Source organism: Notamacropus eugenii, chromosome 6, assembly GCF_028372415.1.
Source record: "Notamacropus eugenii isolate mMacEug1 chromosome 6, mMacEug1.pri_v2, whole genome shotgun sequence".
Lineage (NCBI taxonomy): Eukaryota > Metazoa > Chordata > Mammalia > Diprotodontia > Macropodidae > Notamacropus > Notamacropus eugenii.
The window spans coordinates 328,359,861-328,386,407 of NC_092877.1; the positions used below are offsets into that span (position 1 = coordinate 328,359,861).

At 40.4% G+C, this 26,547-nt stretch overlaps 1 protein-coding gene across 3 annotated transcripts in view; it reads right to left on the bottom strand.

Annotated features, from left to right (window-relative positions):
* Positions 1-9,296: 9,296 nt before the first annotated feature.
* PID1 (phosphotyrosine interaction domain containing 1) overlaps positions 9,297-26,547 on the bottom strand; it is a 308,912-nt gene continuing 291,661 nt past the window's right edge. For all 3 annotated transcript variants that reach the window (XM_072618082.1, XM_072618083.1, XM_072618084.1), the window contains exon 3: positions 9,297-11,496. In XM_072618082.1, coding sequence (XP_072474183.1) covers positions 11,020-11,496 — 477 coding nt within the window. In that variant the 3' untranslated portion in view covers positions 9,297-11,019. The remainder of the gene's footprint in view (positions 11,497-26,547) is intronic.

Consider the following 26,547-nt stretch of genomic DNA (forward strand, 5'->3'; position numbering starts at 1 on the left):
AGCATTAGAAGGGTTGCAAAGCATTTAACATACATATCATTTCATTTGTCCCTCGCAACATAATTATCTCTGAGGTAGTGCAATGGTAATTTAAATGGGAAGATCTTTCCCATTCATGAATAGGCCCATGTGACCTGCCTAGGTCACATAGAAGCATGAGTCACATGCAGCTTGTGGTGAAAGGAGTTTGCTTGTGAAACAGAATGAGGTAGAGCTAGAGTGGAGCTGAGAAGAAATTGATCAGTCTAGTCAGAGCTAAGAAGGATGCAGGCAAGTAGGCAGCTGGCTAGAGTGAGTGAAAGAGCTGGTTTGTGATTTTGTTTAAGGGAACTGGTTTGTAGGAAGCCTAGCAGGTAGACAGCTTGGGGTTGGCATTGTCCTCTGCATTTTTATTGTGTGTACATTTTTGTTACTATGATGGATCTGACTTTTTGGCGTCTGAGTCAGTGTTCTGGTTCCATTGTCCATGTAGAGAGTCTGTTGTATTTCATGATTCAGAATTGCGCCAAGATAGTATCATTGCCACTATAGGCACTGTGAATATCACACTGGCGCTACAGGTAGGCATTGTTATTATCTCCAAAACTGAAACTGAGGAAGAGATTGGGCATTTATATAATGTCCACTACTATGTGCTTCGATGCATACAGCACCTGACCTGGCTTCAGGAAGACTCATCTTCCCTGAGTTCAAACCAAGCCTCAGGCTCTTACTAGCTGTGTGACACTGGGCAGATCACAACACGATTTGCCTCAGTTTCCTCATCTATAAAATGAGCTTGAGAAGGAAATGGCAAACCACTCCAGTATCTTTGCCAAGAAAACCCCAAAATGGGGTTGCGAAGAAACAGACGTGACTGAAACAACTGAAAAACAACAGCACTATGCGATGGGCGCTTCACTAAGCACTTTACAAATGTTAATACATTTGATCCTCACAACAGCCTGGTGAGGCAGATGCTGTTGTTATCCCCGTTTCAGAGTTGAGAAAAGAGAAACAGAAGTTAAGTGACTTGCCCAGGGTCATATACCTAATAAGTGTCTGAACCTTGATTTGAACTCAGGTCTTCCTGATTCCAGACCCGGTGCCCTATGCCCTATAGCACTGCCTCCAGGGCTGAGGGAAGTGGTCATTTGCCCCAGAATCATATATCTAGTGTCAAGGTAGATGGAAATGCAGGTCTTCAGAAGTCCTGCATTTTACCCACTATGTCCCTAGCTTCCTAGGACTCATCCATCCTATGGATGGACAGGCTAAGACATAACAGCTCCCTTTGCTGTTTTTACAGAGTTAGAAAAGCATATGCAATGTCGCAAGTCACTAAGGGCACACTTAGTTTTTTCAGTTATCTCTAACTTTACAGATTTATTTGTTTTGCTCATTTGTTTATTTATTTCGTTAAACAAGCATTTATTTTCTCTCTTCTCTCCTCTCCTTCACTCTCAATGCAGAAATTATTTTGCCCAATTATACACATGAAATATTCCTTATGGCTGTTATCCCTGGGTGCTTAGCAGCCTAGCAAATATCTCTAGTGGTCCTTACTGTGTGCTCTCTAACCCTTCTGTAAGCTCAATGTCTCATCTCCTTTCTCTCATCCTATTTATTATTGTTATAGGGAATTTGGAGCAACAAGAGTAAGGGAGTAAAGAAAGAGAGAAAAGAGAGGGAGGAGAAAGGTAAGGAAGTTACTAAGCTGTGGATGGATCTCAGTACATGATGTCAGGAAGACCTGAGTTCAAATCCTGTTTCAGATACTTACTACCTACCTGATCCTGGGAAATTCAATTACCCTCAGTCTCCCTGATTTTCCTCATCTGTAAAATGAAAGGAATAACAGCATCTATTTCAAGGGGTCATTGTTAGGATAAAATGCTTCTAAAGTATTAGAAAGTAAATACTTTTTAAAGTACTTTGCAAATTTTAAAGTACTTCAAAAATGGAAGCTATTATTATTACTACCAGAATAAGAGAAGTATTAATAAATGCCAGCTTAAAACCTCTTAGGACAGTCATCACAGGCTATGCAAACATATGAAAGGCATGGGCCTAAAAGACAATAAATATGTCCTTATTCCTCAGAAAAGTCTTTGCAGAGAGTCCCAAAGTGCTAGCATCTAGTGAGTTTCTTAATGAGCCTTTTCCAATCATAATATGCCTTTGTATCTTTAAAATCGTATATTTGACTTTTCATTTTAAGTGTCAGTCTGATGGAGTGGATGGAACACTTAGGAAAGAAAGATTTGGGTATCATTGATATTCTTATTTCCTCTCTGACCTTGGCAAATCACTGAACCTCCTAATGTGATACAGTCTTTTATGGTCCTTAAAAAAAAAAAAACACTTATCCATTGCAAAAAAAAAAAAAAATGATTGATGTTCCGTGAATAGAAAAAGATTTTTTGATTTAATTTATTTTAATAGCTCTATACCTGTAGGTAGGAAGTAGGGATAGTCATTTTTTTTTGTCACTAAAATGGCCATAATTTGAAGTAAATGGGGGCAGGATCAGTCTAAGTCATAGAAACTTCCAAAGAAATACAACTTTAGGACTTTCAAAGGCACATTGTACTGGGAAATACATTAATCGGCTGTCAATTTGAAGTGATTCTACTTAGAAGATATGAGTACAATTGCAATCTGTAGGAGTATCTACTTACATTGTAATTATATCAGTGTAAGTAGATGACTATTTGTAAACAATTCTTATCTGAAGGGGTAAGCATTCCAAGAAGGTAAATATTCCTCCTATCATCTTGTTTATTTATTTACTAAGCTAAATAACAAGAAAACCAACAATAATATTAACACTTCTATTGTGCTTCCAGCTTACCAGAACCTGGTGAGAGTTCTTAGAAGTGTTACTATCTTAATCATACAGATGAGGAAACTGAGGCTGAAATGTTCAGTGACTGGTTCTGGGTCACCCAGCTTCTGTAGTAAGTGTGCAGTGTAGGATGTGAACACTGGTCATGCTAATTCCAAATTCTGCACTCTATCCTATAGCTAAGCTGCCTCTCATAAAATTTCAACCTACTCAAGCTTGAGTAAACACAAAATTTCCAATTAGAATTGAGTCCAAAGTTAGGAGATTGTATTGCCATGATCTGCAGAAGTGAAAGATGAAAACAAAAGGGAAATAGTCATTAGAAAAGTTGGCAAGTAGAGGGAAAGCCTTAGTTTCTCCTTTTTTTCCTCATAAGTACTGGACTTAGTAAGAAATATTGTTCCATTTTTGATACAACAATGTGCAAATGGAGACTATTGATAGGTTTTAACTTGTCTACAAAATCTACCATAATCAGACCAACAATATTCCTTAGTTCTGATCCAGGACCTGATCGGCCAAGTTTTCCAGGACTAGATTCCAATTTTCCACATACAAGTGACTGTGAGCTTTGGCCAAAGACTGACTCTTATTTTATGTGTGGGTGTTAATATTATAGATCCAGCTTTGCCACTGGAGAACAGAGAAACCTTTGCAATGTGGTCCTTTTCAAGTCCCTCAAGGTCATGGTCATTCAGGGGCCAACACCAGATCCCACACCATGACCATCATTTCCTATTTCATAAATCATGAAGACGGAGGAGCACTGAATCAGAAGGCTTGGACTTAAATGTGGCTTCTGCCACTTAGGATGGTAGGATGGCTAAGTGGGTAGAGTGGTGGAACTGGAATCAGAAAGATTCATCTTCCGGAGTTCAAATCTGACCTCAGGCACTTACCAACTGTGTGACTGCGGGCAAGTTACTTAACTCTGTCTCAATTTCCTTATACGTAAAATGAGCTGGTGCAGGAAATGACAAACCACTCCAGTATCTTTGCCAAGAAAATTCCAAATGAGGCCACAAAGAGTCAGATACCACTAAAACAACTCAACAACAATAACAACAAATCTGCCACTTATTAATTATCTGTGTGACCTTCTGGACCTCAGTTTACTCTGCCTAATACTGGACTTAGACTCAATTTGCAATAATGTCTCTTCCATGATGACAAAAATAAATAAAGAAAACACTCCTTTTTCTATTCTAAAACACATTTTAAAACAAAGGATTTTTGATAACCAAAGACATGAGCTCATTCAATGACTAGGCCATCTTTGCTCTTGTTAAGACAGAGATGAAAAGATCTGGGAATTTTCATGAGTAGCTCCCTTTATAGGATGCCAGAAGAACCTTTTCACTTTAGGCCTCTAGGAAAAGTAAGTTGAAAGTTAGCTTACCTGTCTTGATCAGTAAAACAAAACAAAAAGAAGAGTTAATGACTTGCATTTCTAGAACCATTTACTACTTTTGAATAAGCGAAGTTAAATGCCTTAATAAAACCTGAAGGAGGCTGGCTAAACCATTCCAAAAGAAATAAAGTCTACAAATCCCAATTTGTATGTTTCCTTTGGCAAATAAAGCACAAAGCACCATCTTGAGATTTCTATTTTTACCACTTCAGGTTTGCGTGTGATTATTCTTAATAGGAACATCTAGGTTTTCTTGAAGCAATTTGCCTTTCCACATTTCTACTATACTCTTACCAAGTCAAGGGTTATGCTACTAGCCTTGATGTTCAAATCCTTCTATCCCATGTTATTACTGGCTGGCATCTCTCCATTTGGTTGAAGTTTAAAGAACAGCTCAAATCCTCATGCAAAAATGCTCTTTTGATGTGAAATGATCCCAACAAGCTACATCATGGTAGTCCTGAGGACCATTACAATCTTGGATGCTTCCCACTCACAATTATACCTGTGGGTGAGGTTTGCCTTTCTTTTATGGTAAGCCAGTATGGGTTTCTGGGGGCCATAAGAGGAAGTATTTTTAGAATATTTAATGGGCAGTAAGTTTTAAAGCATCATTAGCATAACTCATTCCATCTCACCAAGGAAATAGTTGAGTAAGTCAACTACTTCAAGGTTTCATTGACCTACCACCAGGTTTTATTTCAGTAGACCATAACTCTGTAAGGTAAGACTTCTGTGTATTGCCTAGGCTGTTAATATTTCTTTGGATTTCAAGTAGGCATGGACAGGCTCAATTAAGTCACTGTGGGATCTTGGCCAAGTCACTGTACCTCTGGTTCTTAGCTTTTTCACTTTCTGGCAGAAGACTTGATATCAAGAAGCTCAAGTAGGACAGGACAGGACAACAGAGGCTTTCCCTAGTGAGTCCACACTTCCTACAGTGATCCTGAGATGACCATCACTGTATTTCACAGTCCTAGTTCAATCTATGGCTGTGTGGGGGTAGGGAGTAAGGTTGACCCCAGGAAATGATGAGAAAGCAGAACTTTGTACAGTGGCTAAAGTACAACTTTCTCCCCATTTTCTAAGATTCTTAGTTACAACTCTCAAGACCTGGATTTAAATCCTGGCCTTGACACCATGCAACGTTGGACAATCACTGTGCTAATCTAAGTCTGTTTGTCCTTCATCCCCAAAATGGGGAGACTATTATACTACCTACTTCACAAGGCCACTGTGAGGAAAGCATTTTGTAAGCAATAAATTACTTTATGAGTCAAATGATGGAGATGGGTTAGAGAGCCTTTTCAACTCTAATTTTCAATAACCATATGATATATAGCTGCCTAACTTCTAATTCCAAGGAAAATGGCACTCCAGCAGATGTAGCCATATTGTTTCTATAATAAGCAATATGAAAACAAAATCATCCAACATTTTTCTGTTTTGACTTATGTGCCTGAAAGTTTAGAGTCAAATTCATTTTACTCACCACTGGTGCCTGAAAGCCCCTTCTGCTCACTCCTGAAAGATTCTATTCTGGATTAGTCTCATACCTTATTCTACACTGAATTTTCACGCATGAACATTTTTTGAGTTTGGAGAGTCAATGGGACACATCTCTTTACATTTGTCATTGGTGGTGGTGATGATGGACGTGGGGGATCAAGAGATATTTGTAAAGTTATTAATCCCTCAGAGACCACCAATTAAAGGAGTGTATGTACTGTAACTAATGAGGCTGTGCACACCTTTTTACCTCTATATAGATACCAAAGTGGAGATGGGAATGGCTAAAGTCAAAATCTGTGCTTTTGTTCTGTATGGGGAAACTTCACCTGAGGAAGCTCTGTCTACAAATGCAACTTTTTGAGTTTCCTGGGTCATTCAAAGGTTAAGTAATCTACTCAAGGTCAGTCCATTAGCATGTGTCAGAAGTGAGATCTCCAACCCATGTTGTCCTGCTGACTTATATATACAATATCTATCATGTTCCCTCTCTCTTTTCCAAAAATTTTACATTACCTAGAAAGAACAAAATTGGATATGAAGAGATATGAGAAAATACTTTCCCACCCTCTACACATACACATACACACACCTTTCAGAGAGGATAGGGCCAATGAGTGTGACGCAATATGGTTAATATCAAATTTTTCATTAGTTAATTTTGCTGTTTTTTTTTCTCTTTTAGAAAATATTGTTATAAGGGATGGCTTTCCTGATAGGGAGACAGATACAAGGGGAAACTTAAGCAATGTAAAAAGTGTAAAATAAAACCATTAAATAAAAAATACACTTATGTAATTTATAAGGTAATTCAGCAACCAAACTATATTCTATAATGGTGCCCTTGCAAATTTTTGCTTAATTATCCTGAAAGCAATGACTGTGCTATTCATAAAAGGCATTTTCACACACTTTTTAAAGATTTAAGCTTGTCAGATATCTGACTCTCTGTGTGGGAATAGTTTTCTCATCCTCTTCTTAGATCCAGTGGGTGGAAAGTAATCAAAATGTCTCTTCATGCTTAAGCCTAAATAAAACTCTTGGGCATTTACCCTGGCTAGGAACTTCCTTTCTCATTTTAGATTGTCCTTTTTGACTATGAAAAAAACATATTATAAGAATGATTAGGATAAAATATTACTTTGCAATGTTAAAAGATACAAAGCTGTGATAAGAAAGAGGCTCTTATGGGTAGACAGATCAAAAAGATCCCATCTTAGCTGTAACTGCATGTAATCCAAAGTACACAAGACTAAAACTTTGACATGGGTTCAACTCTGGACTCTGCCATTTCCTGGAGGTGCGTCCTTGGCCAAGTTATTAGCCTTTCTCTGATGTCTCTATTTCCTCATCTGTAAGACAAGGATAAATAATGGCCTTCCATATCTCTCTGAGTGACTGGGAGTCTTAAATGAGGTATCTACTAATGTTTCTTGTCAAAAATAAGGCTTAAAAGGATAGAGACAGATTGTGTGATCCTAGGAGTGAGGTTTAGAGCTAGAAGGGACATTAAGTTCATCCAAGTTGACCCACTGATTTTACAAACAATAAAAGTGAGATCCAGAGATGTTCAATAGCTTAGAAGCATTAGACTAGTGATCAGTTTTCTCAGATCATTAGATTATTTCTTTGTTTAGTCGTTCCAGTTGTGTTTGACTCTCCACGACCACTTGGGGTTTTCTTAACAAAGACACTGGAGTGGTTTGTCATTTCCTTCTCCAGATCATTTGACAGGTGAGGAAACTCGGGCAAACAGGCTTAAATGTCTTGCCCAGAGTCAGCTAGTAGTGTCTGAGGCCAGATTTGAACTCAGGAAGATGAGTTTTCCTGACTCCAATGACTGCTCCATCAGATCATCACCAAAGTACAAAAGCAGAGGATTTAAAATGTCTCTCTTTGAGTAGTTCACATTTTCTAGGTAGCTGGGGAAGGGGCTTCTGGAAGGAACCTCTGTTCCAACCCTACTTTCTATAACTGAATAGACTGTGGCCCAGAAAAGTTAAATGATTTGCTTGAGCTAAGAGTTGAAGTCAGAGTTCCCTAACTGCAAATCCAGCACTCTTCCATCTCTACTATCAGATTAACATGAAGTAGGATTGGCTCTCCAAGACATTATAGGCTGGCAAAGGTCATTCCTTCCATTCTCAGCCTTGAGTAACTCAGCATCTCCAGGCCTCATGAGTCAAAAGCCAGGCCAAACACATGAGGGAGAAGGCATTGATCATATAACTAAACTCCCAAATAAGGTATCTACAAATGCCTTAGCAAGTTACAGGATAAGACTGTTGCTCAAAAGAAGAGAGGCTTTTTCAACAACTTTTTTTTTTCAGGGAAGCATATTAAAGTAAAAAAACAGAGAATGTAAAATTGCTATCTCTTCTTGAGTTGTCCACAACTTCCATATGACGAGAAAAGCAGTCATATTCCCTTGGGATCATCTCTTCAGCAGAATTACATAAATTCACCACAACTGTTTATCTGCTGAAAATTCCACAAAGGTTAACACTCAGACCTTTGAAACCCTCAGTTCATACACACTGATGAATGGGATGTGTCTTGACTCTTGTAAACCCTGGTCTTGGATGAGACATTTTGAAACTTATTTCCCCAGAAGAAATCACTCGAGGTTCAACTGCCAATGTTTCAATGGGAGGACTCTAAAAACATGTAAAAACTTTCTTTAAATTAGTCAGAATTTATAAAGGGTGTCAAATAGGCAGCATGGTATAATGGACAGAAGGCCAGCCTCAGAGTCAGGAAGACATGGTTTCAGACCTATCTTGTGCTAGGTGTGTGACTACAGGCAAGGCACTCAAACTCTCAGTATTTCAGGAATCTCTTTAAGGTAGAAGTTTTTCATCTTCCCACTCCTACCCTCCCCCCCCCCCCCCATGGCCTTCTTTGGCAATTCCATGAAGCCTATGGACCCATTCACAGGATAATGTTTTTAAATTCATAAAATAAAATACGTGAGATAACAAAGGAAACCAATTACATTGAAACTCCATTATTAAAATATTTTTATAACAAGTTCATAGATCCCACCTCATCAAAAAGAACATCACAATATATTCTGAACAAAAGCTATTTTATCTTAAAGAACCATGAAATATTTACAGATTTTATTATCTTTTCTTTTTTTTCTTTGCTCATACATTTCTTTGATGACATCTTCATTTTGCTCCTCTATGGCATCCTGTAACAAACTGAAAGCAAGGAAAGAGAAGATGGGTTGGTCATATAGCAAAAGCAAGAGATGATCAATGGATGGCCCATGGGATTCTACGGATAGCCTTGTAATGGTAAGAGAAAATGAAGAAGGTACCAATCTGCTGAGTAGATGCTTGTGATGAGCTTATGGGGAAGGTCATGGCTAACAGCCACAAGGCTGGCAAGACACAGATTGTTGTATTTTGTATTTGCGTGGTCACATATGCATTGGAGCATAGCCTTTTACCATGGGGTAGTGGGAGTCCAAAAAAAATGTGTTAAACATTGACAAATGGAACCAATGTCTTTAAAGGAAAAAAAACCACTCATACACAATCCTAGAATTTGCATTTTACACCAAAAAGAGTGTAAAACTATTGAGCTTTATTAACTCAAACATATTTTTTATTAAAGTATGAATGCACTGATGCTAAAGAATAGTTTACATACATTGTAAAGCAACAAGCATATTTTCAAGAGGTGCAAGTCCTCCCCAATATGTCTCCATGCTTATTCTACATGCTTTAAACACTGGACGCACGCACAGGCGCACACATACACACACACGCACGCACACACAGACATACGTATACACATACCAAACACAGACATAGAGCTATCTGGATTTGATTAGCTTTCATTTAAGGCTTCTGTAAGGTGCCCTAGTGCCCCTAACATTACCATGATTAAAAACAAACTTTTTTTTTCTTTTTTTTAATAAAGGAGCAGCATTACCTGCAAACTATGAATCTGCTCTCGGCCTTAAATGTGTTTATTGTAACAAGTCCTTTTTTATCTCATTTGTATTGACTTTTTTTGCATTGATGAAATTTGAGGATCATCTTATCCACAGAATGGGAAAATTACAGGTATTCTTAATGAGAGCTTCTCTGCAGGAACAATTAATTGAACACTGGTCCCAATGAACAGTCATCTTTAAGAGGATATAAATATATTTCCCTTTAAAGTAACTTGGTCAAGGTGTCTCTGAGTGTGCAGAGATAGCTACTGACAATCAATTTTTAAGCAATGGTTTAGTGACTGAGATTCTCATGGGAGAAGAAAAAGTTTCCATGCTCTTACTGATTCTGATTTGAGGCTGGTTACGAAAGAGTTCTAGGACTGGATTATTAACCTACTTGCCAGTCACAAATCAAGACTAAAAAAAATACATAGAAAATGGAGCAAATATATTCTGCAATCATTCTCATATTTTTTTTCAGGAGTGGGGGGTGAGAAAGTTTGTTCTTTCATTCCCTTTGGGTGCCCTGCAGTGTGTTAAGAAATTATCACTTTAGTGATGATGAGAGGGTGAAGATGTGTGTGTGTGTGTGTGTGTGTGTGTGTGTGTGTGTGTGTGAAATAAGTAGCTGCAGGTACACTAAGAAAATAGAGAAAGTGAATAAAATAAGATAGTATTTTGATATATTTGTAAAATAAAGTCATCCTCTTCAGCTGTGAACTGTGAAATAACTGAGGAATGTCAGGTGGTTAGTCTAAAAGTCAAAGGTCATCTGTCTTGGTTCACATGTGGCCAAGGTGCCATTAGAGAGAATTCTATGGAGTCATCCTGGGGCCTTTCTATTTCCCCAGGAGCATATGCACCAGCACCAGAGCCCACCCCCCACCCACCGCTGCTATGAATATCCCAGGAACATCTGACAATTTTTTGATGGGTTTCATAAGGCAAATTGGAAGAAACCAATAGCTGAAGAAAAGCAGCCTGATAAACAATAGGTTATGGAATATTTCAAGAACATGGAGAGAATCAGCATGGAGGGATCTGGGGCCAGGAGGAGAGGGGAAACTGGGGGGAAATGACCAGAAAAATAAGCTTTTCTTCCCCCCTCCTCACATTCACAGCAGCAGCAGATTTCAATGTAACATAATTACTTTAATGATGCATATCTTTAGGTTCTGAATTACTCTTTTGATTTTAAAAAGCTTGGTCAGCCAAGTATTTGGCAGTCTTTTCATCCCCAATTTGAATCATTGCTTATTTATCTATCAACTCCTATTCCCTAGGCCATGGCTGCCTTTGCTGAACCACTGACCAGTGCCCTCAGCCATCATCAGACTCCAATTCCTGAGAGACTTCTTCAGATGAGCTGTTACGATGGATCCGGCCATCGCTCTTCATGCTGTGGAATGTCTTCTTGAAGGCCTCCATCATGGCATGAGCTAGCTTCTTGGCTTCTAGCTTGCTTTCACACTCTACAGCATGGCAGTCCATCTGGTAGGACAGGTCATCATTGATCTCCCTGTAGACCCAGGCAAAGATGTTTGGGCTTACATTATGGTCAGCAGTACAGTAGGCAATGCGAGCCACCTGAAAGGTATCCATATGGACGGTAGCCTCTCCTTTCAGGTCAAGGTGATGGAGCCAGACTTGGAAGGGCCGGATTTCCAAGAGAGCATTAGCTGGGAAGACATCTTCTCTGGCCAGCGTATGCTTCTTCCAGAGCTCAATGACTGGCTTTTCTGTGCAGCCAGATAAAAATTGCATCCCTGTCGTGGAGACTTTGCCCAGATATGTTACCTGGAAAGACAGGAATGGCAAGAGAAAGAGAAAAGAATGGGTAAAAATATTATTTTATTAAAATTAAGCACTTTCCTAAAACAAGCATACATTGATTGGGTCAGGCTCAGACCAGGGAGGTTGAATCCCAGAGTCCCAGAAAGGGCCTCTGATTCAATTTGATCTCTGCATATACAGAATCTACTGAGTAAGTACTGTTGCATTCCTCTTGAAAGCAAATTGAAAGTAATCTCTCTCTCTTTGTCAAATAGAAAGAAATCTTATTACTGAATTTTATTTATTTTCTTTGATTTTTCTTTAAATTCAGCATAGAAATCAATTTAATTTTCTGTGAAACACACAGAAATCAATACTTACAAGAAGTCTGATGAGTAGAGTACCAGAAAAAAAATCTCTATTAAAGTTATTTCCTAGACTGATCTCATTTCCGTATCATCCAAGTGTCTGGTTTTGCATAAGGATGAGTGTATGTTAAATGTATCTAGCAACTGCCCAAGCCTGGGGGATGGCTCTCATTACATTATGCCCTAAATGACTATGGTCTTAATTCTTAAAAACAACAGAAAACTCTGCAATGTTCCACTGCTTCTCAGTCACAGAGAGATCTCTTGCCTGAATGGGGCATGCAGTTAGGGTGATTGATTACCAAGGACAAAACTCTAAACATCAGTGTTCTTCAACATGCTATTCTTTCTGATGAAGACATTCTTAAAAATGTCAAGTGCATCACGCAACATCAAGTCACAAAAGTCTTGTATTAAAAAAATAGCAGAGAGACAGAGCTAGATTTGCCCTTGGTAGAAGGAATTACAGAATCTCAAAGTAAAATGGGACCACAGGGACCACTGAGCCTAATTTCATACCTCAATAAGAATCTCACTTCAACTCTTCAGATAGGTAGTCATCCAATCTTTGCTTGAAGACCACCATTGGGAGGGGGAACCTATTGTCTCCCAAGGTAGCTATTCCACTCTTGGATGGCTCAGGTCATTACCTTTTTCCCCACTTTGTATCAAGTTTATATGTATTTCTTTGAAATGCCACATCATTGTTCCTACCTCCACCTTCTAGGTTTAAGTAGAGTGAGTCTACTCCTTCCTGATGACAGACTTTCTAATATGTTCATAGCCATTATCATGCCTTCCAAGTCAATTCTTCTCAAATAAACATCCCTACTTTTCCCCAGCTGATCCTCAAATAGAATGAACTAAAGACCTTTTACCATTGTGTTTGTACTTCTTGAGATATTTGCCAGCTTATCAGCAAATATCCTTCTTAAAATGTGCTGCCCAGAAAATTTCAAGAAAATATAATAAATTTTGCTCCATTTTGTATGTTTTGTTTTTAAATTACATAGGGGTTTTTGGAGGACAGAAATGCATATTTTTTATTATGCTCAATAAGAAATTTCTCATCTATTCAATACATATTTACCATATATCAATTATGTGCCCAAAACTGTGCACATTGGGGACATAAAGAAATATAATAAGTGACCCCTGCTCTCAAGAACTTTACAATCTAGGTGTGGAGGCAAAATATACTGCACATTCCTTGGATCCTGCATGCAACTTAATTCAGAGCAAGCTGAATGGTTTCTGGGGGAATGATCAACATGAGTGTTCACCAAGGGTCATCAGGAAAAGGATTCATTCCAAGATGCCACATGGTACCCTTATTCGCACAAAGAGTCAGAGGTTAAGTAATTTCCTATTACTATGTCTTAACATCTGACTATCAGGTTGAAGTTATGAGAATACAAATGACATGGTAATTTATGGATAATTATTTTGGGGGGAATTGGGATTTCACTGATAGAGGGAGGTTCCAGTTAGAAAATTCCCTCTCCCACTGTAAATGAGAACTTTCTCTAAACAATCTTAGAGAACTGCCCAGTGTACTTGGAGGTTAAGTGACCTGACCAAGGTCACACAGCCAGGGTCACAAATTCAAGTTTTCCTTGCCTCAGAAGTTACCTCCCTTTTTACTTTACCATATGACTTGTTATGAATAATCATGCAGACTGAACATTTGTTCTTTGTTATGACACTTTTAAATTTCATTCAACCCTGAAGGAGGCAGGAGGGGAAGAACATGACTGTTGCCCAGTCTTAAAGTAAGTTATTTATGCAGCAACAAGGAATACCTATGCTTCTCTTTGGTAGAGAGACAAGTTCCAAGGTGGGAGGGAAAGTGCCAGAATTCATAGTAAGCTTTTTAAGTTTGTTGCATTTACACAGAGACTCAGACTGTGGTAAGAGAATTATAGAATATACTTATAAAACTCTACTCAAAGTTCACTATAGATGAGACCTACCTGCCCAGAAGCAATTTCAACATCGTGAAACTCTTACAACAAAGAAAAAGAACTATACTTTTTTCTCATAAATATTATTCCCTAGATCTCTGAATATTTTAAATCAAATTGAATTTTCTTTAGGAGATCTACTGGAGGGAAAAGGGGGAAAGCAGTCCAAAGAATAATTAGAATAATTCAAGTAATTTACAAGATAATTATCATAATTATTAGATTTCCAATTAATCTAGAGCTACTTTTATCCAAGGTATTTTTAGAATACTGATAACTCACCTAATATATATGTGTTATTTGATGATACTAATGCTAGTGTAGAAATAATGTTGGGGGAGGTTTCCCCCTGAACTAGTTGAATCAGTGTCATACAAACCAGCATATGCCACACTAAGTATAAGAAAAATAAACTGCTATTCACGAATTCCTAAGGCAGGATTGTTGGGACTGGAAGCTCAATTCCGTGTGGACAGTCTCGGGCAGGTAAAAGTGGGACTTCTAAATCTTAGAGTCTTACGAGGCCCTCCATGAACAGCGGGGGTTCGAGAAGGTCAGACCGAGCTAGCTCGGCTAGCTCGGGTATTTCCGCCTCTCCCCCGGAGATACCTGATGGGTGGAGTCTCCCTGCCCTCGAGGTCGTCCCGGATTGGAGCACACCTAGTTACCTAACAGCACGGTATTGAGATGCAAACTGTGTGGCTGAAGATTAAGTAGGATTGAGGAAGCCTAAAAGCTCTTAGCACGTGTGGAGCCAAAGAGAAAAGTAGGGCTCCGCTTCTTTTCTTTCCTCTCTCCCCTCCCCCTCTCTCCCCCGCTTGTACTTCTACTTCCATTCCCTTAAGCTTAGCCTTCTTAGGAAATCTCCCCCTCTTCGTCCTAAGAAAGAAGAGCCCCTGCACTTGTAACCGAAACCCTGTAATAAAGCTCAACCCCTGTTTGACTCTGGAACGTCCTTTCTCTCATATGTGCATCCGGCGTGGCCAGCCGAAGACCTCGGGAGGTGAGGTAAGAAAGACTCGGGTAGCCCAATACAGGCCTCTAGGCTTGGCAGTTGGCGTCCCAACAGGGATTGGGAGCGTAGATAATCCTGGGTGCTTTTGGGGTACACCCGGAAGGGGCTGTGAAAGAAGCGAGTCCCGAATCCTAGATTCGGAAGGAGAGAAAGGGGAGAGAAGCTTCCCAAACCCCTGGGAAAAGGGCAGGGATGAGGAATCAATTGCCAGTAATAAAGCCAGAGGAACAGGAGGTCTGGGCTGAGAAACTTCACAGGGAAGGCAGGGAGGCGGGGGTCACAATAGAGTTAAACGACCTCCGAGAATTTTGTAAGGAAGGGCCGGAGAGGCCAGGGCGGGATTGGAATAAGAGTGGAAGCGGAGAGAGGGGAGGGGAGGACCTTGGCGAGCAGAACCCTGGCGAGCAGAAAGTTAAGGAGTGTAAAGAAAAAATAGATTCGGAGCTCCATCTAGAGGATGGGAAAGGCGAGGCAGGGGAGAATACGCCGTGCCTTCCCTCCGCGCCTCCTTATAACCTGCTCCATTGGTCAGACAGTTCAGGGCCACAGTCCAGTTTGGAAAAAGGAATAAGAAAGGCTATAGAGAATGGAGAAGATGTAGGGACATTTCCTGTGTTAGAAATAGCGGACCCCAGTGTCCCCGGTGGGGTTCGGAGGAGCCACATACCTATAGAGTGGAAGAGAGTGGCGACTCTTAAAGAGGCTTGTACCAAGCATGGCCCTAATTCACCCTTTGTTATAGCCATGCTTGAAACTCTCAGCGGTCAGTTCGTTCTGACTCCTAATGACTGGAAGAGCTTAGCTAGAGCCTGCCTTACCCCTGGGCAGAAAGAAATAAGTACAGGGAGGGGCCAGGATCAGCTTCCCATAGCTATTGCCCTTCCCTTAAGGCACTGGAAGCTCAAAGAAAGCCAGAGACCAGTGTGGGGAATAGGAGGGTGCCAAAATACCTTAGAGACAATGCACCCAGTAAAGTGGGAGGCAGAGGATCGCCAAAGGACCGTATGGCCGTTGGTGATTCCAGGACTTAGTTTTAACATCTGGGGCAGGGACATTATGAGCCGCCTCGGGATGAAGCTATCAAATTTTTAGTAAGGGCCATTGCAGTTGTACTGGAGTCCCCACCCTTGAATTGGAAGTCAGACACCCCGATTTGGGTGGAGCAATGGTCTCTGACTTCAGAAAAACTCCAGGCATTACAAATACTGGTTAAGGAGCAATTAGCACCCTGGAATGCTTCTGTGTTTGTTATAAAGAAAAAATCAGTAAAGTTCAGGTTCCTTACAGATGTTAATCAAGCATTTGTAAGCTCCTGGCAGCTGCTATACCAAAGTAACCAGCCACTATGCATTCTTATCAATTTTACCTTAAAGGCGATCCTCGCTAAACAAAGAAGGGGAAAAGGTCGCCTAATACAATCAGAGCTAAGATTAAGAGGCCTAATACAATCAGAGCTAAGATCAAGAGGCCTAATACAATCAGAGCCTGATACAGCTGTCTCAAGGAACGCACATACTACTCCAGCTATGAGACATTTTAAGATACTAATAGGGGGTCGAGGGTATGTTTGTGTCTCCACAGGAAAAAGTGATGCATGGATTCCCATTAGAAGGATCCGTAGGTGGGAACCGAGGTCGGAGACGACGGAGACCCCGGAGAAGGATCATACACCACCTGAGCCTGCTGCTGACAGCTTTAACCTTGCTGCCCAGAGAGGAGGCAGCCCTCATCACAACCGCAGACACTGCTGCTGACAGTTTCCCATCTAGGCATCCTTTTTTCACCAGCTGAATGAGGACTTTGATATCACAAACCCAGGACACTTGGGTGGGGAGGAGGTGACCAATTTTCCACCTGTATAGATCCATTTGCAAGATTAAGGGAGTGGTGACGTGTAAGGCGCCTACACCAGCTGCTTCTCTTAAAATATGCTTTGGGATTTTAGTTGATTGCACTTCCTCTGTTGTAACTCAGCCATTTAGTTTCATCTTTGTTTTATTTGATGCCTCCCTTTGTCAGTTGTGCTAGCTGCAGATTTCTGTGTGAATGAAGTCTTGTTGTAAGGTACTCATATGCTAAAGGCCTTCCTAATCCACTCAGCCTCCAGCCACTGTTTGCTCTAGAGCCAGGTGCGCTCCGCGCATAACAAAGAAGGGGATATGTTGGGACTGGAAGCTCAATTCCGTGTGGACAGTCTCGGGCAGGTAAAAGTGGGACTTCTAAATCTTAGAGTCTTACGAGGCCCTCCATGAACAGCGGGGGTTCGAGAAGGTCAGACCGAGCTAGCTCGGCTAGCTCGGGTATTTCCGCCTCTCCCCCGGAGATACCTGATGGGTGGAGTCTCCCTGCCCTCGAGGTCGTCCCGGATTGGAGCACACCTAGTTACCTAACAGCACGGTATTGAGATGCAAACTGTGTGGCTGAAGATTAAGTAGGATTGAGGAAGCCTAAAAGCTCTTAGCACGTGTGGAGCCAAAGAGAAAAGTAGGGCTCCGCTTCTTTTCTTTCCTCTCTCCCCTCCCCCTCTCTCCCCGCTTGTACTTCTACTTCCATTCCCTTAAGCTTAGCCTTCTTAGGAAATCTCCCCCTCTTCGTCCTAAGAAAGAAGACTCCCTGCATTTGTAACAGAAACCCTGTAATAAAGCTCAACCCCTGTTTGACTCTGGAACGTCCTTTCTCTCATATGTGCATCCGGCGTGGCCAGCCGAAGACCTGGACAGGTAAGAAAGACTCGGGTAGCCCAATACAGGCCTCTAGGCTTGGCACAGGATTATTCTTAAGAGCTGCAGATGTCATGCAGGAGGCATACTGGGACAGAGAAAGGACCATTCACCCAACAGTCAGAGGGCCCAAGTTCAAATTCTACCCTTGACACTTATTATCTGTGAGACTTTAGGTCACAAGTCATTTAAGTTCTCTGGCCCACAGTTTCCTCATCTTTAAAATTAGAGGACCAACCCATGTTAGCTTCTGAGACCCCTTTCATCCTAAATTCCCAACCCTATGATCAGTCAGTTATGGGGACTGGAGGGTTTGTTATAGAACACCAAAGCAGCCCTGGCATTAGAACCAAGGAAAAGGAAAATGGCAGACCCAGACCCTTCCAGTGTTCAGTGAACTCAACAGATGTTTATGAGGCACATTTATCTTCCAGGCACTGTGCCGGTACAAAAATAATCCCCACTGGGGTGGACAAGATGCCAAAGATACGCCTAAATCTCTTATAAAATATATTGAAGTTCTATCAGGTTCATTGCAAGGGCAAACGGTAGAGCATTTGGAGTAGAAAGCTGGTCATGGAACCTGGTAGATATTAGTTCAAATCCTGCCTCTAACAGACAACAGAAATATCAGCCACCTGGCTAGTCATTTAACCACTTAATGCTCTAGGATTATCTTTAAGATTATCATTTGCTAAGAAAGTGCCGTCCTGGATTGATAAGGGGAATTTCTCCCTCTGAGAATTCCCTGCATCAGTGTAGTCATAGATTCAACCCCTATATCTCCATTTCAAGAGAAATCATTTAAGACTTTTGGAAGTGTGATGGGGTGGATAGAAACTTTCAAATCAACAAAACTCAGAAGAAATTTCGACTCAAAATTGTTTCCTCATCTGTAACATAAGAGAATTGTCTTTTAAATTAGTGAAGACTGGCTCTGTGACCCAAAAAGTAGACAAACTATCCTTAGTTCTCTGAAAACAGACTATGGGAGTTTTTCATCTTTGTATCTCCAGAACAGGCATAGAGTAGATGACTAGTAAATGTTCATTAAATTGAAATAGTTTTAGTAATAAAATTCTAGAACAACTAGGTGGTACAATGAATAGAGGGCCAGGTCTGGAGTCAGGAAGACCCATTTTCCTGAGTTCTAATCTGGTCTCAGACACTTACTAGCTGTGTGGCCCTGGGCAAGTCACTTAACCCTGTTTGCCTCAGTTTCTTCATCTGTAAAATGAGCTGAAGAAGAAACCAGCAAACTACTCCAGTATCTTTGTTAAGAAATGCCCCAAATGAGGGTCACGAAGAGTTGGACATGCTTGAAATGATTAAAAAACAACAAATAAAAGTCTAAAGAGAAATAAGTCATGAATTTACTAGCCAACCTTGACTGCTTTGGGTACTATTAGCTAGTATTTGGTCTGTAGTATACTGAGTCATTCAGAACACTTTCAGTTCAATTCATCAGACATGTCTTAAGAGCTATCTGTGTGACAGATCCATGTTAGGGATTGGCAAGAGAAAGACAAAATGAAGATAACCCTTCTCCTGAAGGAGTTTGTACTCCACGGCAGAGAAAAGACACACAGTCATACTTAAATGAAAGGACGCAAAGAAATTTTGAGAGGGAGTGAATGTTAACGATTGAGAGAAAAGAGGCATCTAAGCACTGCTTTATGGAGAAGGTGGCACTAAGAGACATCCTGAAGGACTGTCTGTGTTTCAGGAACAGGAGGCAGCAATGTGAATGTAGAGAGATGAGAATGAGGAAACCAGGTTCAAGGGAAAGAACTGGCCACAGTAAGTGTGCCTAAGGAAAAAGAAGAGGAATAAAGACTAGAAAGATGGGCTGAAGTCAGATTGTGGAGGGCTTTAGATACCAAGCTGAGGAATTTGTATTTGATCCTACAGGCAAGAGAGAACCAAGCTATGAAGCTTGTAAGCAAGGGAGGCCTGGTAAGGCTGGTGCCTTGGGAATGTTATTTTGGTAGGGGAGTGGGGGGATAGAGGGGTGAAGATAAGATTAGGAACAACAAGGCCACTCAGGCAGCCCTAACAACAGTTCAAGTGGAGAGATCACTAACAGTGATTGAATAATATTTATATTACTATATTATATACCAATAATATTTATGTTTTATATTATACCTTACAAATATTATCTTACCTTATCCCCACAACAATCCTGGGAAGTAGGTGCTAGTATTACCCTCATTTCACAGGTGAGGAAACTGAGGCAAATTAGGAGTTAAATGATTCACCCACAGTCACATAGCTAGTAAGTATATGAGGCTGGATTTCCAAGTCCAGAGATCTAATCATTGCCTCTCCCTACCTCCAGCACTTTGTGCTGCCCCCTCCCAAATCCCCACCCCTGCTGCCCCAAAATAAGGAGAGTCTGAACTAAGGCAGTGGCCATATGAATGGAAAGACAATAAAAGTGACTGAATGCATGAAGAAATGAAAACTTAAATATTTACTATTTATGATGGTAGAATTGACAGACAGCTAGGTGACACAGTGATTAAAGTGATGGAAGACCTGAGTTTGAAGCTCACCTCTTACTTTTACTAACTGTGTGATCCTGGACAAGTCATTTTACATCTTTGTGCCTTAGCTTCCTACTCTGTAAAATGAGAGAGTTGAGATTTGATGGCCTCTGGGGTCCCTTCCAGCTATAAATCCACAATATTATGTAGCTAGAGCTATCCAACATGCAGTTGGCAAGGTATAACTGGAGACCAGGTGGGAGATTTGGCCTGGATGTGCAGCTGTGGGGATCATCTCTGTAAATATAATTGAATCTATAGGGCTAAATGTGATGGCCAAGAAATAGGGGGCATGGAGAAGAGCAGAGGGCCCAAGGCAAAGCCTTTGGGATATCCAGGAGGATGGCAGGGCTGCCACTGTCAGGAGCTCCAGCTAGGCCCAAAGGGATGAGGAATGATAAATGTTCTGATGCGCACAGCCACATATCACAAACATATGGAACTCATCACTTCCCAGTTGTTGCAGAAGTCAAACACAAAAGCAGTTCAAGAAGAGTTCAGATAAATTTATGACTAACAAATCCCTAGCAGGTTACTTAAGGTAAAGGATTCCTCAGGAATTTTGTTATTGGTGAGTTGTTTCAATCATATCTGACTTTCCATGACTCCATAAGTGATTTTCTTTGTAAAGATCCTGGAGAGGTTCGCCATTTCCTTCTTCAGTTCATTTTATAGATAAGGAGGAAACTGACACAAACAGGATTAAATGAGTTGGCCAAGGTCACACAGCTAGTAAGTGTCTGAGGTCAGGTTTGAACTCAGGTTGTCCTAATTCCAGGGCCAGTGTTCTATGCATTGCACCACCTAGCTGCCACTTTAGGAATACATCCCTAACTGAAAACATATGCACGCATGCACACACACATGTGTGTGTCCGTGCATGTATGTATAAAGAGGTACCACTTCTACTACTGTTAGAATTTTTTTTCTTTTTGGTCCAGACATATGTTATGATGAGTGAATGGAACTTTTGATGAAGAAACACATTCTATTCATGCAGACTAGTACGTGTTCAGTGCAGAGAACCAAGAGGCTTGCCAGTATGCAACTGAAACCTAGTCCTTCAGTTTTCTGAGGCCAGCTGTCTATCCACTGATATGGCTGCCTCCAAAGACTATTGACAAAAGCTCCCTGGATACTACTGTTTCAGACAGCATATGAGGCTGGATTAAAACTCTGTACAGTGATTATCATCTGCCTGAATTCCAAAAGTGAAGTGGCCCACTCATTGGAGAATTCATTTTTTTAGCCTGCCTATGACTCAGTAAAAAGTTAAGCCATCCCCAAGCACAGGGACTGTCTTTTGGCTTTCTTTGTATCTCTCACATTACACACAGTGCCTGGCACACAGTAGGCAATAAATAAAAGCTTACTGACTGACTGACTTCTGACCTCTACTCTGTGAGTCTGGCAGTGGATAACAAAGAACTGGGAACACAGAATCATAGAATCTCAGAAGTCAGGAGGAGTTTTAGAAGTCATTGACTATAATACAGTTGGCATACATTGACTGAGCTACATTATTACCAATGGTTTCAGGCAAAGGCCAGGCACTCCAACACAGCTTCAATTACGAGGAATGGAAGACAAACTGAGGATTAGGGTATTGTGGCATGAGTTTCATGCTGGGGCCATAAGAGAAAGATGGAATGACCAGAAGATTAGGAAAGAATGTGGAGGGGAATGTGGAGGGTTTGATGCTAAAGAGGGGGAATCCACTATCTACTTTTGTAATAAGAGGCACACTTAGGCTTAATTTTAAGTACCATCAAAGCAATCCCAAAGGAAAATGAGCTGCTCTATGAATGAAAGGAGTTCCCCTTAGTGGAGGTCAGTATTCAGGCAGAGACTGGATAAAGCCTTATCAGTTCTATTATACAGATTGGATGGCCTGAGAGGTCCTTTCAAATTCTGAGATTCAGTGATTCTGAAATCAGTGGATTTCCTTGCAAGGAAAAAGGGAAAAAAAATCTATACCTGCATGTTCCCTTTATAAAGGATAAACAATAAAATCAGTTCTTCTATTCTCAGTGAAAGGCAGTGTAGTATAATAGGAAGAGATAAGGATTTAGAGGCAGATGAACTGAGTTAGAATCCTATTTCTGGTACCTGTGTTCCCTTGAATAAGTTGCTTACCTTCTCTGGACTGTGGTTTCTTCACCTATAAAATGATAGAGTGAGACTAGGTGATACCTGAAGTCCCCACCAGTTCCAGTCTTCCAGGATCCTAAATCTCATTTCTTTGCTAGGAGACAGTCCTTGAAATGGGCAATGATGCCTCTCCATGCCTTCCTTCTTAGAACTTTCCCAAAGATTTCACGTTGATAAAACACTTTATGGCACATAGAGTGCTTTCTTCATTGCATCCTCTGAGAGGTAGGCACATTAAGCCTATCTGATGGATGAGGAAACTGAGACCTATAAAATGAATCCCTTCGTATGATCACAAGCTACACTCAGGCACCACAAGTGGCATCTGAAGACAGGTCTTCTTCAAAGGTAGCATTCTGTTCATCAAACTTTCCTGTGTCACACAGCATGATGGTATAATAAGCTGAGATGGTTATAATGAAAATGAATAAGTAAAGTTCTCTCTTGACACACCTACTTGTTTCTTATCTATGCTGGTCACATAATGATGGAGGAAGCTTAGAACACATGATTGGTTATATAGTGATTCTGGAACCGTGAGGCCAGAAACATCTATGAGCTCCCACAGGCTGTCAAATGGGATGTTGCCTTGTGTGTGTAAAGCATATGGAGTTCAAACAACTCTTTCGAAAGTTGAAATAAGTTTCAACAAGTTTCTCTTTGGAATATATGTCCATAGCTATTCAAAAGTCTCTCTCTTTGCCCCTTTCCTCTCCCTCCCCCCCTCTATTTTTCTGTCTCTCTGTATGTCTGTCTCTCTTTCTTTCTCTCTCCCTCCTCCCCTCTTCCCCTGCTCTCTCCCTCCGTCTCCTACATGTAAATATATATATATGTATATATATATACATACATGTAAGCATCTATGTATCCTATAAGCAGTCACGATCATATCAGCAAATGAGTCAGGCTATGTGTAAGCTAGCAGATGGGAACTGCCTGTACTCAGAGTCAACTTTGATTCAAGACAAAAACAATAGTACTAATTAAAAAGGGAGCTCAAACACAAATTGATTAAAGAGTCTTGCTATCTTGGGAAAGCAGAATTGTAGAATTCTATAACTGGAAAGGACTTCAGTGATCATTTAGTTTAATTGCTCTTTGGCTCCCTCAACCCCAATTTTTTTTACAGTTAATTCATTAACTTACAACCATTTATTAAACACCAACTATGTACCTGGCCTTGCGGCTAGGTACTGGAGGTATAAATACAAAGAATCAAACAAACCCTAGTTCTAAAGAGCTTATAGTCTAAAAAAAAGATCATTTCATATAGTAAATAAGGAATAAATATAAAGATGATGTGTAGAAATACGAAGGGGGGGCACTAACAGTTGGGGAAATCTGGGCAGTCTTCCTGTAGAAGGTGGTGCTTGAATTGTATCTGAAAAGAAGACAGGAATTATATGGGGTTGAGGTAAGGAAAGAGTGTGTTCCACTGAGAGGGAAAGCAAAGTAACCATAAAGGCATGAAGATAGGAGATGGAGTGAGAAAAAGAGATAGAAGGGTGTGAGGAACAGAGAGAAGACTAATTAACTTTATCAGAAACTGTAGGGCAAGTATTAATGTACACTGAGGCTGAACAAGGTTGAGTCCTTGGGAAGGCTTTACAAGCTAAACCAAGATGGTAGGCTAAACTACTAACAGGTAGCAGGAGCTATCAGAGTCCTCTGAACACAAGCGTGATATGGTCAGTCTCCTTCACTTAATCTTCCTGCCTTTTAAGTAGCCTTTGCCCTTGGTTGTTTCCTCTCTCTATTCCTTCCCTTGGTGATTTCATCCACTTTTTTCTTCAAAGTCCAGTTCAGGTACAAACTACTTCATGAACTTAAAATTATAATTCCAACTTTCAAGTGATCTCTCTCTCTCTCTCTCTCTCTCTCTCTCTCTCTCTCTCTCTCTCTCTCTCTCTCTCTCTCTCTCTCTTTCCTTCTCCTTCTCTCTCCTTCTCCCTCTCATTCCATGTTTCTTTGCCTCTAGTCCTCTGCGGTCCCTTACTTATTCTATTTTATATCATGCAATTTTTGTACACACCATGATCCTCTATTAGATAATAAATTCCTAAAGGGTAGCAATCATGCTGTTTTTCATCTCTGCATCTGTAAAACCCAGCACAGTGGTTTCCAAATAGTGAATGCTTATTAAATATTTATTGAACTGAATTGAGTTAGATTATATAACCATCTATTTTATCAGAAACCACTCCAATTCAATAGTACAGGCAATAGAATATTTGCCTTTATGGTCATACTCTGCAGTGGTCGTATTCCTACTATAAATGCACATACTCAGCATTTTAGGGCTTATTTCATTCTTTCTTCAAGCAAAACCAACATATTTTAAAGATTAGTTTAACTACACAGTGAGATAACCAAAGGAGTGAATGATATAAGGGATTCAGGTAGGTGCCACTTTCTATCTTCTAAACATTTTTTGTAAATATCCCCTTCTCTCCTCCATTATCCTAGCCACCACCCTGGTTCGGCCAATCATCAATTGATGGCTGGACTATCATAATAGCCTTTTGGTTGGTCTCCTTTTCTCAAGTCCCTCCTTCCTCCACTCATCTATTTTCCACTCAGCTGCCAAATTAATCTTCCTAAAGCACAAACCATATCACACACTAATTCGATCACTACAGTGACCTTCTATTGCTTCCAAGATCAAAAATAAAATCCTTGGTTTGCCTTTTAAAGTCCTCCATAACCTGACCCCTTCCTACCTTTCCAGTCTTTTTACTCATTATATCCACCCTCTTCCCCACCCCACACCCACATATTCACTCCACATACTCTTTGATCATTGCTGCTTCTCACCCAAGACGTTTCATTTCTTGATTTTGAGTATTTTCACTGGCTACTCCCCATGCTTGAAACTCTCAAGTTCTCATCTCTACCTTCTGGCTTCCCTGGCTTCCATCAAGTATCACTCAAATTTTCTCTTCTCCCAGAAGTCTTTCCTGATCTTTCACATTGCTAGTGCCTTTCTTTGGTTGATTATTCCCAGGGCATCTTGTATATATTTTGAAGGTGCATAGTTATTTGCTTGTTATCTCCTCCATTGTACTGTTAACTCATTAAGAGCAAGGACTGTCTTTGACCTCTTGTTTTGGTATTTTCTTCATTTAGCACAGTGCTTAAGAAATGCTAGTTTGCTGACTAATTGAATCCATTGACATGACTGATCATGTGCACTCATGAAGTATTAGGATTCCCCACTTACTGCCTACACATGATTCAAACTCTTTATTTCTGTCTCTATTCATTCAGTCTATAAATATTTGCTAAGCCCTTCACAGTTAATTGACCCTGGCCTAAATAATCTGAAAGATGCAAGATAATATGAAACCTAGACCTTGACCTCAAGAACCTCAAGTGAAGATACAATTCTAACACATGTGGAAAGATAAATCCCATTAAGAAATTTAGTTTATCATTTGTACACAGTCTAACCTCATATGGAACAGGAAGGGCTTTTCACGTAGAAATTTCTGGGTGTCATTCTATAAGAGGCATCCTGCCATATTGGACGCACTAAGACTGAGTTAGAATCCTGCCTCTAACACTGACTAGCCATGTGACCACAGAAATTGCTTCACTTCTCTTAGAGCCTCAGTTTGTAAAGTGAGAATTTAACTTCTTGAATTATATATTTTAAGGCTCAACGAGATGTTGTGCATAACATGCTTTGAAAATTTTAAGGCACTACAAAAATGCTTGCTAGAAATAGATTCTTATTTCATAAAATTTAAGAGCACTCTAAGGATCTGTATTTTTGTCAGGGAGGGGAGGGCTTCCATTGTGGCGACTCCTTCTACCAACACAGAAGGCAGTCCATCTCTGACTGGGAGGCATTAGCTGAGACACAGAGAGATTAAGTGATTTTCTATAGTCACATAGGTAGTATAAGAAGAAGGATTTGAACTCAGTTTTCCTGATTCCAACCAAGCCTAGATCACTATGCCCTGATACTCATTTCCTAAAAGACACTGAGGTCAGTTAGCCACATCTTCACATGCTTGAATTCATAGAGTAGAAAGGAATTAATTCTAAGGTCCACATGGGGGAAGAAAAATAAAAGTGAAGAAATAATGACAATAACTGACCTCAGAATAGAGTGTGATGGCTTCCTGCTATCACACTTAATCCTCACATAATATCATGAGTTAGTAAGGACTGCTTTGCTTAATCCCATTTTGTACATGAGGAAACTGAAGCTCACAGATGTTGTCACTTTTAGAGAACATTAAGTAGAACAGCCCAGACTCAAATTTAGGCCTTTTCACACTAATTCCAATGACCTTTCCTCTG